Source organism: Cylas formicarius, unplaced genomic scaffold (genome assembly GCF_029955315.1).
Source record: "Cylas formicarius isolate icCylForm1 unplaced genomic scaffold, icCylForm1.1 PGA_scaffold_10__41_contigs__length_53128322, whole genome shotgun sequence".
Lineage (NCBI taxonomy): Eukaryota > Metazoa > Arthropoda > Insecta > Coleoptera > Brentidae > Cylas > Cylas formicarius.
In genome coordinates, this window is record NW_026844214.1 from 43,223,953 (window position 1) to 43,239,989 (window position 16,037).

Below are 16,037 nucleotides of genomic sequence, written 5' to 3' on the forward strand. Positions count from 1 at the left end.
GTAGAGCATTGCACGCGGCGGTTTAACCTCTGTTCGCTCCCGAAAGAATCCCATGTATTCGTCCCAAAAATTTTGATATCGGTATCCACGGTGTGGATTTAGTGTTCTGAGTGTTCAGTGTACGTCTTAAAGTGATAATCGTCGTCGGCCCCGTCGTTTTTCCCCGTTCACGCCGGTATGGAGGCCGGATGGGCCCGGATGGTCCTTGGTGGAAGCGGGGGGAAGCCGATTTTTTTTGGTATCGGTCAGAATCGTTTTTTGCTAGCTGAGCAAATTATTGGTTATTTTTCTTCTTTGTACGTGGTGGTCATTGATCAGAAGCGAAAATCCTCGACGGAAGTCGGCAATGGGCGAATGATCCTAGCAGTCGAGCCCAACATTTTTTGTGAAACGCATAATTGAATTGAATTGAATTGCTTCTATATAAGGTCGCCGATTATTAATTTTTTATTCTGGTGAATCCAGTTAATTGCCACTTTTAGTTTACTTTTTTCAGATGAAGCTACAAAAAGTTTTGATAATACCCGTATAATTTACGAGTTTTCATTTCATTGAAAATGTCGCGGTTAATTTTATAATGGGGAAAATTATATTGCCTTTTATTTATCACTTTTTTATTGTATTATTTTAAATAGCGTGTATAAACCCTAAAAGAAAAATAGAATGAAACAAAATAAATAAATGCAACAATTATATTACAAAAATTATAAGAAAAATTAACAACTATTTAAACCTTGACTTCTTCAGCGCCTCTAATGCTTTCGACGCCTTCCGCTCGGCCTCTTCGCGTATCTTCAAAGTATACTTACGAACTCCTTGGTTGACTACCGATTCATGTTCTAGAGCTCCCGAAACCCCTAAAATTATCCCTCGAAACCCCCCTAAACTCTTCACTTTAGCCCATATTCACCTTTTTTTGAAAACAAATGTTCCAATATGTATGAGTCTTGAGACTTCATCCCAGTCTTGGACCTCTTCTCGCGTTTTGGAACCTCACGCTTCACCAAACCCGTCACATCCACACCATCAATCTTACCAGACGTGTCTACGGTCTTCTTTCTTTTCGCTTCGGGTCCTACGCTCGCTTTCTTCAAACGTTTTCTTCTTTTCCGTTCCTCTTTCGCGATCTTTTGGTTCAATGACGTTTTGGCACTTGCCTCCAAGGCTTTTTCAAAACTGCAACCAGCAACCAACTCGTCAGCATCGCCTTTGCGCTCATTGAAGTTTAACCGGTTATATTTTACTAGTTCAGGCGGTGTCAACTCTCTCAACCTTTGTTTCTCCGTTAGGTAACAGAGTCTCTCCGCCTTCTGTGTGTGAGGTTCAGGATTCGCGGTAATTCCTTTGGCGATTTGGCGAGCCAATGCTTTCATAGCCTCCACCCTCTCTTCAGTGAATATAGACTCGCCCGACGCTTCGTCCGTTTGACGATTTTTCAGTTTCCTCTTCGCCCTCGATTCTTGCTTTTCCTTGTATTTTTCCTGCAGCCTAACCTAAAATAGATTACGTTAAAACGCACCCGCGTATTATTATATAATATGATTCCAAACGGCGCCGCCACTGACCCTGGACTCCTGAAATATATTGGTCGTCTCCGGTTTCGGATCCGAGGGCAGCGAAAATAGATCAAACAAATCCGACGACTTGAAGAACTTGTTAGTGCTTGGGTCGATTAATATTTTATTGCTTAACAGTTGCTTCCACACCTGCCTCTGGTACATCTGGAAAAATGTTTCAGATTACTGCCTTAAATTGTTGATATTAACACAAAACTTCGTCTAAAATAGGGATAACTAGGGAACCAGTAAAATTTAGAGAAAAGCTAGGGGACATGCAAGCTTCACTTTGTTGCACCATTTGTATTTTCGACTATCTCTTAGTAGGGAGAGAAACGTGAAGGCAATATATTCATTTTTCATATACAAAATTTTAGTCTACTGTCCCAATCACTTATTTTGATTACCCCAAGTAAATGTTTTGAATACACAAGTTACCACAGAAACATGTATTTTTATTTGAAATCCTCTAATGTATTGTTTTTATTGTCATTTATTAACTACCCAAAACTATCTCAATTTTTATGGCAATGTATGGAAAAACAGAAGTATGGAACGGAAATTGCTCCAAATTTATTAAACAGAATTGGCTGAAGCAGTTCTAATGCTATTTTTCACATATACAATTGGGTGTCCCTTAATAGAATCAGTCTCTTACAAGAAAAAAAGATTCGCGGGCAAAAAGCTGTTTTCTCACAAATTTTTGACACCATTTTGAGGTTGCATTTAGTTACGTGTGCTTTAGGCAGCCGACATCGAGCACCTAAAGTTAGTACCCATTAGAATGACTTAGGACCGAACAGCAGTCTCCTAAAACCTAGTGTCGAGACATGCCTTTTCTTCTATGGTACCGGCAGACAGAAGCCTGTAGATGGTCACCGACTTATCCTGCCCGATCCGCCAGGCGCGTTCCCGCGCCTGCGTGTCTGTCGCCGGATTCCAATCCGGGTCATAAATGATAACCCTATCGGCGCCTGTTAAGTTAACTCCCAGACCGCCCACTCTGGTAGTCAGCAGGAACACGTCGTAGCTCGAATCCTGTAATCATCCATGCAAAGCTGTGATGTTTTCGACGATGCACGAAGCCTATACCTGGTTAAATTTGTCGATTAATCCCTGACGCGAGGCGACGCTGGTCGATCCGTCCATCTTCAGGTATGTATAGTGGTGTTGGACGAGGAACTGTTCGAAAATCTTTATCATAGATCGGCCTTGCGAGAAAAGCAACACCCTGTGACGTTGACGTTTCCAAATTTTTAACAGCGCAGACACAACGACCATTTTACCCGATTTTTTGTAATATCCGAAACTGTCCGGCAGGTCCGCGTCGTCCTGTAGGCGTTAACTCGGTCAGTAAGAACTCGTCTGACACACACACAACAAACATTGCGTGAATCAAACTCGTTTTAGTTCAGATGTAGAACTGTAACAATATTTATTCGTGTTGACCCGACTAGACTTTAAAGAAGCTTGCGAGTTATCTATTTTATCTTTTCTTTTAGTTTCCCTAAATTATTTAATTGAAATGTGGCAGTTTTTTGCTTTTTCTACTACTATCTAAGACAAATATATTTCAAAATTTTCTATGTAAAAGCAAAGAGTAAACAATAGCAAAGTAAATTAGATATAGAAGAACAAAATGGTGGGTCGTAAGCAAGTTACATTTTAATGAAGTGCAGACGCTGAATGATTAAAATATAGCTTTTCCCGAATCGGTTGCTGATAAGTGCATCAAGTACAATTCATTCTGCCGTGTTTCTCGATGTTTTAAAGTTGCTTCTTAACCTCAAAGCGCTCGCGTTATAAATTCGACCGATATATTCAAGGGACCTGGACAACGATTAGCACAGGAAGTCCCGGGTACAACCCCACATGTTTGGCACGTATAGGCAGAAGCAATTAATAAATGAAACTCGAATTAGTTCAAATTTTAAACTATAAAAATCGTCAAGAAGGCATTTCCTATTAATTGTCCCAACAGAATTAGTCACTGAACGAAAGTGTGGACAAGAGAAAAAATAAATCTCGCTTGAAGAACCCTATATCGTGGAACTTGCCCCAGATTGTGCAGTAAAACTGGACCAAACAACTTTAAGAATTTATCAACAGTCTAAACTGAAATTTAAGCTAATTCACCTTCCAAATCTTAACTATTTAACAGCTATAAGTAACAATGAAGAAAATAGTTTTCACCCGCTAGTATTGGATATGATTCCACTGGATAACTTAAAAACTATTGGAACTGTATTGGAAACACAAAAAAATAAAATTAACGATATTAAAGAAAAAACAGTAACTTTAAAAGGATTCAGTATGTAGACATTATTCCTTTACATCGGTTTGTTCCTAATCCTTCTTGGTTAAGTGGACTGAAATGAAAACTATGTAAGCCGAGCGGGGCAACGAAATAACTGTAGCGACTTACCTTGGTGCCAAGGAGCTGCCTTGTATTCTGGGTTCGTCTTCCGGGTACCTCATGGTGATGCGGAAATGTTATTTGGCAAAATTAACGACTAGCGAAATGCAAAACAGGAAGCTAAAGCGGAAAGAGCACTGCGAAAACTACCTTTCCAACAGCGTGGTTTTTATCGACTGCCGCTCGACCCGAAAATTAAGTTATGGGCCAAAAAAAAAGAGGGAACGCGTAAAAAGTCGCCCGTAGAAATTTCGTTGCCGTTGCCGCGCAATTTTAAACTATAAACTATAAAAAATATTAAAGAAAACATAAATTCTTAAAGTTAAATAAAAATTAATCATTAATAAATTATAAATAAGTATGAAACTTATTCACTTCTTTTGGATGATGGGTACATCGATGGAAAAGTAGGCCTAATCCCGAAGAAGGGTAGTTCGGTCTTAACGGGGAGAAGTTACATGTTGATAAAGTGCAGACTCTCAGTAATTAAAATATAGCTAGTTGCTTCTTAACTTCACGCTCACGTTGTAAATTCACATGAATTGTCGGTTCCAAAGTTGTACCTTATAAAGTAAAATTTATAAAAACTGTTTCCACCCATCCCATCACGAAACTAGCGCGTCATTTATATAACACTGGTTGGCCAACTACGCAATGTTTAAAAGTAAATAATTCTATTATATTTTGGGAATTCGGGGTGACACAAATACGACCTACGTTTTTAGCTTCGTTTTCGTCGAAAAGAAACAAATCCGGGTGGTTGCATAACTTTCGTAATGCGGTTATGGCGACCAGCATGTTTGCCCTTAAAGCGTTCTCGCTGCGCCAAGTTCTTGAACCATTGTCGATGATGGAGGTCACCCTCTCTCCCTAAAAAGCGACCGGTGAGCCCTCTCATTTGAAGAAACACAAAGAGGTAACAAAATTTTTGATCTCCATGGATCACCGGATTCTTGACGCCCAAACCCATAAATGTACAGAATTAAAAAATGTTTATTTTTTTCAGAGAGCGGTCATTTTTGCAACAGAAAGTGGTGCTGTCAAAAAAATGATGGGTTAGGTTTCCTATTTTATCTCCTAATAAATTGAAGTAATTTTTGTGTAGTAATACTGAAATTTCAATCATGCAATGCTGCTGCAATCCAGCGCGTTCAAAATCGGAAATTGTGTTGCCTTTACGTTGGCAATTGACCATACCAGCAAATAATTCTTGTACAGGTCCTTTTGATCGTCAGTTAAAGTGCAAAATAAAACTTGCTCGCTCTTGTTGGGGAGTTGGAGGTAGTTTTGCACGTCGTTTTTTGATCTCCGCAGCAGGTATGGTGAGATTATGTTTTTCAGAGTGGATGCAACTGACAGAGCGGTCGCCTCCTACGGGAATATGTATTATTACTTGACATATTTGTTTTGCCATTTTTTCGCCTTAAAATTAATTTTTTAAATAATTTTTTTCCATTTCACCTAAATCTGGAAGGCAATCGCTGGTGCGATTAAATTTTTTCACAATTCAGACATATTTTAAATATATTTGCACATTCTGTATATATTAAATTAATTTTGAAGAAAAACATTAGCATAAATAAATCTTGATCAAGGATTTTTTGCTTAAATACCTGCATCGAGCTGGAGTTAGCGAAACCACCCTTCAAAATCGGGCTTATAAAGTGTTCCTGGAAGGTGGCCAAATCGCCAAGTATCCCTGGATTAGTGAAATCGAATAAACTCCATAGTTCCACCAAGTTGTTCTGCATTGGACTTCCCGTTAACATGATACGGTGTGGCGTCCTTAATCCTTTCGCCGCTACGGTCACCTTGGCTGATGGGTTTCTTACCTTGTGACCCTCATCGAGGATGAGATAATGCCAGTTGTACTCCGCAAAGTTTCCCTTGTACTTAAGGAGACCAGCATAAGTGGTTATTATCACTCCTTTCGATTGATTCATGTCTTTTATGAAGGCCGTTTTGTTCCCTAACAGTTAATAAAATAATTTACATAGGCATAGCAAACATAAGCTCTAACACTGACAGAGACATTTACACGTGCATCAGTTATTATTTACCTTGATGGGTGCCGGATTGATGAAGAACAGCGACTCTAAATTCCGGTGCCCATTCGTGAAAATGTTTCACCCACTGATGGATAATTGTAGCTGGGCAAACAATCATTGTGGGCCCTAAGCCATTATACCTACAATGATACTTACCTAACTATCACAGATTCGTTTTACATAGTTTTGTTCTACTAACCTGCAGTGGCTCGAAATAATCCTGCTGTACTGCAGTGAATGCAGGAAGACAATCACTTGAACTGTTTTGCCTAAGCCCATCTCATCACCTAACAAACCACCAACGGATTTCTGATGTATATCCCACAACCATTCGACACCGTCCTGCTGGTAACTGTCATAAAATATAAAATATGCAAAGAGCTACATAGAGGAACATACCCATAGAGTCTTTCCCAAAGTTCTCTGTGCACTTTCAGGCCACCACTAAGGGCAACATCTGACTCGTCTTCAAGGTCATCAAGTGTTTGTGCTCCTCTAGTTTTTTATAATACTTGTCAAGCCTCGCTTTGTAATTTTTCACCAATGCGTCGTCTTTGTACTTTGCAATGGGTTTTTTTAGTGGGGATTTACTTTTTTTTAAACCTGCACTCTTGTTAACTGAAGATTTTTTGCTTGGTCGTTTTGGTTTCCTTTTTGAACTGTCATGATCTGCAAACACGCATTAACATGCTATCCATTGCAGCTCAAAATTATCACCTGAAGTGTCGTCTGCTGAAGGGACATATTCACTGCCAGAATTATTATCGGCAGCTGAATAATGCTCTTCAAAATCATCGTCGTGCTCTGAAATGGAGTGCTGGAGTTCGACGGTTTGGGATTCTAAAGGAGCTTCAGCTTGTGTACTGATACTGACATTCAATTTTTTGTGGCATGTATTGGGCGCATCTGAGAATTCATGACTCGATTCTTTCGTAATCAACGCCAGCTCTAGAGCAGCTTGATTTTCCAGCGACTCCTGACTTTGGCCCCATACCTGAATACCCTGATCATTTTTTAATTCTTCAATTTCCTTTGAAAATAAGAATATACAAATTCCATTTCAACAAACAGCGATTATACGAACATTCATATCTGAAGCTGTAAATGTTTTTGAATTTTCGGCAAACATTTTCGGAATTTTCAAAATAATCATGAAGGAATAATATGACACCTTTTTTTATTAAATTAGTTAAAGAACATAAATAAATAACCTATATCAATTTAAAGCTCAGAATGGCAATTACCACCCACTGCCAAATCAATTACGATAAAATTCAACTATAGATAAGAGAGACAAGTCAAGTCAATTATGCGTTTCACAAAAAATGTTGGGCGCGATTGCTAGGATCATTTGATAAGAGAGACAAAACGGAATCAAGCATTTTCTTTATTCTTCTATTGGCCATCACTGCTAGAATGAGTTGGCCATGTTTCTTTTAAAAAAAAAACTATTAAGTGTTATAATAATGGGAACGATATTTTTAAAAACAACCAAAGAAATAACTATAAGTTCAAATTCTGTGACAGGGCAAGTGGCAGGCTGTATCTTGTCAACTCCCTATTGAATCCGCTATTGTCTTTAGCTATGTCGTGCATGCGCATGTATGAAATGATGTTCTCAAATTTTTTTCATAGTTGATTCACAAATTGTTGTATTATCGGCATAGACAGGGCCTCTATATTTCTATGCCTATATAGTTAATAATCCTCGACGGAAGTCGTAAATGGTCGAATGATCATAGCAAACTTGGCTAACAGTTGTGTACGTTTATAAATTAGAAATTGTAGGTTAAGCCGAAATTTGAATTTTTTGAAAAGGGAAATAAGGTAACTGTGATGTCTAAGAAACGCCTGTGCCCATTCGACGAAGCCAGTCAAGCTGTAAAAAAGCAGGAGTTAAAGACCGGTTTAAAAGTTCGGGAGATAACATCCGTTGCATCAGAAAAAACGCTGCAATTACTCTACAAGGGGAGCAAGAAGCAGTTTCAGCCGATCCCCAAGCTAGAAATGATTAACATTGCCTTTCACTGCTGCAACTGCTCCGTGTCTATCGAAACCGAAACGAAATGCTACTATTGTGAAAAAAGTTCCTGTTTGGATTGTCTGCAAGATTGCATCGACTGCAAAAACACTTTCTGCAAGAACTGCTCATTTTCCTTAAACGATGAGGATTACCTGTGCTATACTTGTTACTAATTAACAGCTTGCAGTTCTTTGGATCAGAAAAAGCATTGTTGAAGTTAACACAATGTTTAAGATTGCCACTGTTTGTTTATTGATTTTTGCAGCTGTATAAGCCTTGCTTTTGTATATTATATTTGGCTGCTTAATAGTTATTGTTAATATAGAGTATAAATGCTTCATTACCACATACTTGCCTTTGTCTAATAAGATTTATTATACATTTTTAAAAAATTAGCAGAATATTGTTTAGTAATGCCTGAAAATACCATAAATTGACTCCAGTAGTACACTTTTAGAACAAGTAAAGGAGTGTTTTTGTTCGAAAACTATATTAAAAAAAAAAAACAAATACTATCATTCACATCACAGAAATTTTCTTATACAAGGTCTATTTCAAGTTCTATCTTTGAAAGCCAAGAAAATCAGTCAGGCGGTCATCCCAGGTGTGGAGCCAGTCAAGAAGTGACCAACGGCTTTGAATCTGCTTCGAGCTTGAGCAATCTGTTATATAATGCTCATCTCTAATGCAGAAGTAGCTTTTTATGGAGCCTCGACAGATTGGACACCGATCTAATCTGGAAAAACAGTTGGCACAGACACATGTTTGCCTAAACCACCAAAAATGTGTTAATCCAAAATTTGGATCCATTTGTCAGTCTACCTGCATGGCAAAATGGCCCTCGATAATGGAAAATACTGGCACACTATACAGTACTGCTGCTCTGCTTCTCTGTCCTTCTGGTTTGCCGTTTCATAGTTTAAACTCTCAGTGGACAAATAAAGTTGCTAAAAATAAAAAGTCAATAGTTAAATTGTTGCTGGTGTGACCACAAGGCTTTACCTTTAATGAAGACAATTGCCCATTTGCCTGCTTTAGGTACTGGGCCAAAATACAGGTAGGTAAAGTGCATATTGAATCTTTTATGTGAATTATGTTGATTAGTGCAACCTAAAATATTTACAATATTTACCATTTGTTATTATTATTTCACATCTTAAAGAGTGATTAGTGATATATAATTACCGTTTCATTTGAAAGAACATTTTGATCCCTTACATTCCTAATCACAATAACAACTAAAGGATAGTAATTCCTAGGCAGTGTTCCTGATTTTAAAAAGTCAGAACTTGTTTTGTTCAAGCTAACGGTGTATGTTTCCTCCGTGTTCGCGTCATTCCTGTAGAAGGTAAACAATTTTTTTCATCCAGCTTACAATTTGAAACTTACACTGCTTGCAGGCCCGATTGTTCGTAATATCCATTCAAAAAGTCACCCCTAGCAAATGCGTCTCTAATGTCATACCAGGGTCGACACAAAAACAAGTGAAACTGTTTAACGCTTACACCCCAGAAACAGTGCACTTCATAATGCACTTCACTCAATAAGGAAAATTGTAATTCTAAAAAGAGACACCTTAGCTTGGCTTTTGTTTAAGGATGTTAAATACCTTCATAGGAAGCACTCTGTGCTCTCAGTAATTTAAACGTGAATGGAATCTCGATTCGAACCATGTTCATCTGCGGGACTTTAGGAGACCCACGTTGAACAGAAGTCGGAAAAGCCCACTCTGTCCTCTGATCTCCGACATACAACATATTCCTATACCAACAAGATTACTTAGTGAAAGAAGCTGTGTAAAATTCGCGATACTTACCTCGTTATGTAAAGAAATATGGCACAAAAACCCAACGCCGCAGCGCAAAAAGAGAAAGAGGAAAATTCCGACAGGGTCAAATCTAACGAAGTCATCTTTGCGACTTGATGCACCCCAGCAATAGTTAGCGCGGATTGCGTTAATAGTTATTACATCACAAATAGTAGATTTCAAAATCAACTTTTTTGTTGCTAAACAAGCTACTACTGTCAAAAACTGACCGCATTAAAATGAGTTTTTTTAAATTAATTATCTGGTGGTAGGCAAATCTGCCAGGATCATTCGACCAGTAAAAGAAAGGACGTCAGTAATCTCTTCTTAAGAGTCATTCTCCATAAGATTACAAGTATCTCTAACATTAAGGACGAACTATATTCAACTATAAAATACCGAATGCTTTAATGCCAAACAATATTAATGAATAATTATTCAATTGAAATGGGCGTGTGATCGAAGTTATTTGTCCTGCAACAATTTTAATGTTTTCTCTGCAAACATCACTGCCAATAATTTGACCTTTAGGAAACATGCGCGTTTAAACGGAATTTGAACGGAAAGTCGTGCCAAAAGCACATGAAACCGTTAAAAAATTTGGTGCAATTGTTCGTTACGAGAGGTTATTGGTTTCAAGTTGTTCGAAATGATTGATGCTGAAGATAAGGAGGCAAGTAGTAATCTTTTTAAAGTCTCATAGTAAAACGATTTCAAGACCCCACTGACTTTTTGATCAATGTAACGAACTAAAACAAAATACAAAAAGCAAATAATGTAGGATCGTACGCAAAATCCGGGCAAACGATATTCCGAAGAATGTAAAAAAGGATATATCCTTACATTTTCATTGATTTCATTTAAACCATAAGCTGATCTTGCATCTGAACATTGCAGGTTGTATTTGGTCTGTCTATGAAACTTTTAAAAGTATGTTACAAACATTTCTGAACCTGATCAGTGCTCGTGTATATTTTCTGCATCTTCCATCCGATGATGGTCTTATTAGAAGCACTGAACTTTCCCAGGTATATTGTACGTTTTTTTTTGAATTATTAAAATTAATCTTTTCGTCAAAACAAAGGCAGGTGTACGCATTTCTTTTTTCGTTTTATGTTGTGATATATTGGATATATAGTGTGGTATCAACTCCTATAATCTTATAATATGAACTGTAAACCATTGACGAGTGTACAATTAGTCTCCGGTTTTTATGTGTTTATTTGGCATAGATAATAGTATTAGGTTAGTTGCGGTTGAATTAGGACGGATTTGCCTCTAGATCATTGTCGACGTTATCCGCCCTCGCTGACCGATTTGGTAGGTGTATTTATAGAGACGTTCTAGACAGTGCAACCACAGAGGGTACGCTCTATCATACGGAGTGTGGGAAAGAAAAATAAGTTAACGTTACATATTTTAACAAATTTTTGCACAAAAAAGAATAAAACAATTGAAAGCAAAAATATTGGTTTTCTAGAAAAAGCTTCCAAAAAGCGAAAAGTCGTAGAAAATGATTAAAACGTGTATTATTATGGTGAATAATTCATGTGTTTTTACATTCAAGATTATTAATTAATTAATTGAAATATGATTTTTCGCAAATTGTACAAATTAATAAACCCAGTTATACTTGGTACACGCAAATAACACTAAGTTTAATTGGTTTAAATTTTAAATCTGACCAATGGGATTGTGCTAGGTACGGCATGTATCTCGCATCTTTCTTGCTTCTTTTAAAATCTGAATAAATTTAATGGTAGTTTATTTAATGTACTCAGTACAGAGTACAACAACGGAGATCATGTTACAATCTCAAGTATATGGTACTTAACTGTACCATACAGTTTATAATTCTTTTTTATATATATCGGTATAAAATATTATATAATAAAATATAAACTAATTACTATTTTACCTAGTTTACGTTATTTTAGTATTACCTTCGAAGTTGTAAAACGCCAGATAGTTACTGGCGTGTGACACAACCACATATTTTGTCAATCATAACTCTTTTCGGTCACGATAACGAAGCTACAGGAAAAATTGTTTTTTCGAGGTTTCGGGGTTAACTAGTTCATTTCGTTTTGCTTCATAAAACTATTAAGTTTATAAGAACAAATGTTAATCGGTGTAAATGTGAAACTATGCTGTGCAAATTAGCACTTCCGATTCCAAATATTCGAGAAATCGAAACATGCATAATTAAAATCACGACTAATAGTTGGCACCGCATGCCTTCTTATATATTGCTTGAGAAGGGCAAAGCTAAACATTGTCTCGGATGACTAATTCCCATATTGGCGAAAGTTAAACACCTGAGTCGCGGTTAAGATTGTTTTGTTGCTTATAGATTTCAATGGCTTCTCATATATTTCTTTAGTAGAGAAAAATATTTGATGTTCGGATTCATGTTTTTTTAGCCTAATTTACATTTTTTTGTCCTGTTTCTCTAATGTATTCCTTGTCGTATATACATGGAATGCAGTAAACTCTATCTCAAGCGGAATTTCGTCTTTGACGGGTCGAAGATTTTTGTTCTTTGGTGGTAAATCTGGTTTAAGGGTGAAACGTTTTGCGATGTTTTGAAATGGAACGCCTAGTACCTCTAATGTGGAAATTATTAAAGTGTAATTGTGTAATTTAGGGTTCGGTGACTCGGGTGGAGATATATGCAGTTTAACTGCTCTCTAAACAAGAGAGTTTGATAACCCATGATTTTTGGGTGGGATGGTGATATTATGTGTTCAGATATCGGTCTGTGTGTGTCGGTTTTCTGTTGATATGAATATCTAAGAATGGGAGATAATTATTATTAGTTTATAATTTAATGTTAACACGTATGTTAGGGTGTATAGAGTTTAAATGGTTAAGAAAATCTCTGATGGATTCTTGACCATGAGGTCAAATAACAAAAGCATCTTCAAAGTAGCGTCTCGATAACTTTGGTTTTAGGTGGAAGGTGTCGAGGGCTTTCTTCTCAAATTCTTGCATAAATATATTTCCGATGATTGGTGATAATGGAGAACGCATAGTTGTTCCTGGCATTTCATAAATTTGACCGTTACCAGAAAAATATGTTTCAGTCCCTGTATATGCTAATTTTGTTTTACTGTAATTACCGAACTACGCCACTGGCGCCGCCGGTTTTAAATATACACCGTATACGTTTTTATTCAATAGCGTTCGCAGTCTGCTCGCTTTTCTTTGTAAATTTTAGGTTTGGTCTTTTTTTCGACGCTCAACGGAGAGTATTTTGTCTTTTTTTCAAATATTGGCAGCGTCCATAATAAAGCAGGCGCGCTTATTTTTAGATGTTATATCGGTGTACACGCCTCCAAATCGCGACAATAACATAATATTTCGTTCAGTTTTCCGCGAAAAATTCCCGCGTTATGGAGTTCGCCGCTAACATTTACAGAAAATATATTCAAGTGAGTATTGCGCCATCGAAATTTTTGTCGTAGTTTCGGGCATCTTGAAAAATTATTTCGTGGAGTAGAAAACAGCACGAAGGTCTCTTCCTCTTCAATTGTGTCTTTTTCGAGTTAGAATACATATACGGCGTGTTATTTTAATAGTGTTTGACATTACGCAGATATTTTCAAGTTAAAAAGCGAGGTAAAAAGTTAATACAAATGCGTAATTTTATTATTTCCGAAATAACTGAACCAAATTGCTTCCTGGGGATTTTTGCCGAATGTGTTCCTAACTCAGCTCTTGTTGGGGGCTCTACCTGTATGACCTTTTCGCTCTCAATGGCTCATAACTTTTTGTTCGGCTCTGTATAATATTTTTGGTAAAAATAGAATTACTCCATTTTTAAAATTCAAAATTGTATTTTTTCTTGCGATAAGGAAACTAAGACCCAATAGTAATTGCCAACTGCGTTTCCCCACCAACGTGGTTGGTTTACTGGCATGTAGCATCATAGATTTAGGCATCGTGGTGACCGGTTAAAATATGTTTACAGTGTCTCATTTTTGATGGTTTTACGATGGCGTATTTCCCTTATTAATAACGATAAAGTGTTGTGGTTTCGTAATTTTTGCATTTCTACCCATTCGGTTTTCCATGAACCTATGGAAAAGGTGCAAACTGATCTGAATATCGTTTATTACGTAGTATCCAGTGGTGTAGTCAGTGTTCTTATGAAACTCACAAATTTTGATATCTAAACTATACTTGTGAGTTTTTTTTTTATGGAACACCCTATATTTAAGTAGGTTTGTTTGTTCGTATATTATATCCAATTTCTCATATTTGTAATATTTTGGGTTAACTGTAACCATAAGAGAAAGAAGAGGAGGCAGAAATTAAAATTATAATGACGAATTGTCATAACTGCCCTACTACGGTAAAAAATTGCTGCGTCTCAGATGACTATGATATTTTCGTAAAGAAGGCATGCTAACCCGCTAACCTGCTCTTTGTGCACACACCTAACTCCTTGTAACGGGATCGGGACCTATTTGGAGAAAATACTCCTGTAACCTTACTGACGAGCTAATTGGTTCAAAACGAAATTTAAAATGAATCTTGCGCATGCACATGTTGAATAGACCTCAAATTTGTTTCATTTCATGAAAAACTAGCCTTGGGTCACGAAAGCTGGCTTTATTAATAAGAAAGATACGCCCTGAAGCTATAAAAAATGTAATTTTCATTTTCGGAGCAATCTCTTTTCATTATTAATAAAATATTGTCGATACTTTAGTAGCGAACTACAATAACAATGAACGAAGTTCCCGATCGGGCTCCACATAGTCGATGACAACGATACTTCGTTACAAACTTACTGTCTGTGATAGCTTTATCAATTCTCCCTCGACAGATAAGCCGTTTGCGAATAAACAATTAATTGTTCATATTTAATGCGTTTTTTTTTTCAGAATGATTCTAACTCGCAACAAAGCTGTACCCGGCCCCCGCCCTTGGAAAAAGGTAGCGCCTATTATTTCGATTTATATACAGAGTGTTTTGTCGGTTTTTAATTGATTGTTTGGATTGGTCAGAAAATTCGGGAAAAAGTTTAAGGCTGTCTTATGTCGCGTGGTTCTTTTAAAAAATTGATGTATTTTACGATTAAGGTTTTGGTTAATAATAAAGCAGGAAAAAATCTGAAGGAAAATTAGTACAAAAGTTCATACAAAACCAGACACATTAATTTCATTTCATCTATTCAATTCACATTTTATGTAAAACGTGAAGATGTTTGGATTTGAATGGACTGTCCTTACTAATTCTGTACATTTTTTTTAAACTGAACATTTTTTGTTTGATTAATATCGTCGTTTTTTTTTTAATTGAATGTCAATAAACCGCTTAACTTGTACCGAGATGTTCTCATTAATGAAACATCAGTCTGGAAAATCCGGAAATGCCAGGCAATTGTCCAAAATAAAATCTTAAATATATTTTGAATATTTGCGAAGATTTAATAGAACATTGTCATGAGTCTGGACAAAGTTGTTATGCCTTTTTTTTTAGCGAACTTCGATGTAGATTTGGCCAATTTTTGCCAAACTCGAAGATCAGTCTTGAAAGAATTCGATCCTCTCTACCCCGCAAGGTAAGGTCTCTCTTATCAGTTCTTCGTTTTTTTTTATAGCAGTTGCAATTTTTTTAGCCCATGCACTAAAGTAAATGTTGAGAACGAAAGTGGGGACCAAACTAAAGACAAATTGGAAACATTTCCTATGGTGAGTATCACGCCAAATACAGAATTACCGATATCAAACCAAGTAGAGGTCCAGTCCGGCGTAGATGCCGCGGTGCATTTAACTCGCCTATTAGTTGAGGATGAGACCTCTTCGGAGCAATCAGGCACCAATTTGAAACCAAGATCTGAGCCTACTGCGGCAAATAATATTGTGGAGTATAAAAAAGCAACCGTGAATGCCGAGAACGAAAGTGAGGATCGACCTAAAGACAAATTAGAAACATCTGCCACCCTGAGTATCACTGCACATGAAGAATTACCGGAATCAAACCAAGTGGAGGTCCAGTCCGGCGTAGATACAGTAGTGAATTTAACTCCCATATTAGTTGAGGACGAGACCCCCTTGGAGCCATCAGGCAGTGACTTGAAACCAATACCAGAACCTGCTGTGGCAAATACTATTGGGGAACGTAAAACAATTGTAAAAGATGAGAACGAAAGTGGCAACCAACCTAATGAAACATC

General features: G+C 37.1%; 3 protein-coding genes across 4 annotated transcripts in view; all 3 read right to left on the reverse strand.

Annotated features, from left to right (window-relative positions):
* The window catches only part of LOC132705187 (ras-responsive element-binding protein 1-like), a 71,885-nt gene that overhangs the window by 31,552 nt on the left and 24,296 nt on the right, over window positions 1-16,037 (reverse strand).
* LOC132705193 (DNA excision repair protein ERCC-6-like) lies at window positions 707-7,276 on the reverse strand. The gene is given in 14 exon segments (XM_060675653.1): window positions 707-857; window positions 911-1,493; window positions 1,566-1,721; window positions 2,391-2,594; window positions 2,649-2,888; window positions 4,690-4,842; window positions 5,170-5,343; window positions 5,586-5,941; window positions 6,033-6,160; window positions 6,220-6,372; window positions 6,420-6,502; window positions 6,505-6,689; window positions 6,738-7,050; window positions 7,105-7,276. Coding segments are annotated over 14 exon segments (2,931 nt in total). The 5' UTR covers window positions 7,174-7,276; the 3' UTR covers window positions 707-723.
* Window positions 8,219-10,058, reverse strand: LOC132705273 (cell growth regulator with RING finger domain protein 1-like). Of its 2 annotated transcripts, none has more exons than XM_060675765.1 (7): window positions 9,860-10,058; window positions 9,653-9,804; window positions 9,433-9,604; window positions 9,229-9,382; window positions 9,046-9,153; window positions 8,866-8,990; window positions 8,219-8,812 (listed from the first exon to the last, which is right to left on the reverse strand). In XM_060675765.1, exons 1-7 carry the CDS (start codon window positions 9,952-9,954, stop codon window positions 8,605-8,607), a joined length of 1,014 nt encoding a protein of 337 aa, XP_060531748.1. In that variant the 5' UTR covers window positions 9,955-10,058; the 3' UTR covers window positions 8,219-8,604. The 2 variants fall into 2 exon arrangements, with proteins under 2 accessions (XP_060531748.1, XP_060531756.1); XM_060675773.1 differs by having other exon boundaries at window positions 8,219-8,779; window positions 9,860-10,057.

Bases quoted from the DNA above. Each gene is read 5' to 3' on its own strand.
- LOC132705273 (XM_060675765.1), bottom strand. From the start codon at position 9,954: ATGACTTCGTTAGATTTGACCCTGTCGGAATTTTCCTCTTTCTCTTTT. The intron at 8,991-9,045 runs GTAAAGCCTTGT...TTTTATTTTTAG, and splicing joins GGCAATTGTCTTCATTAAAG to CAACTTTATTTGTCCACTGA. The intron at 8,813-8,865 runs GTAGACTGACAA...TTGGTGGTTTAG, and splicing joins AGGGCCATTTTGCCATGCAG to GCAAACATGTGTCTGTGCCA.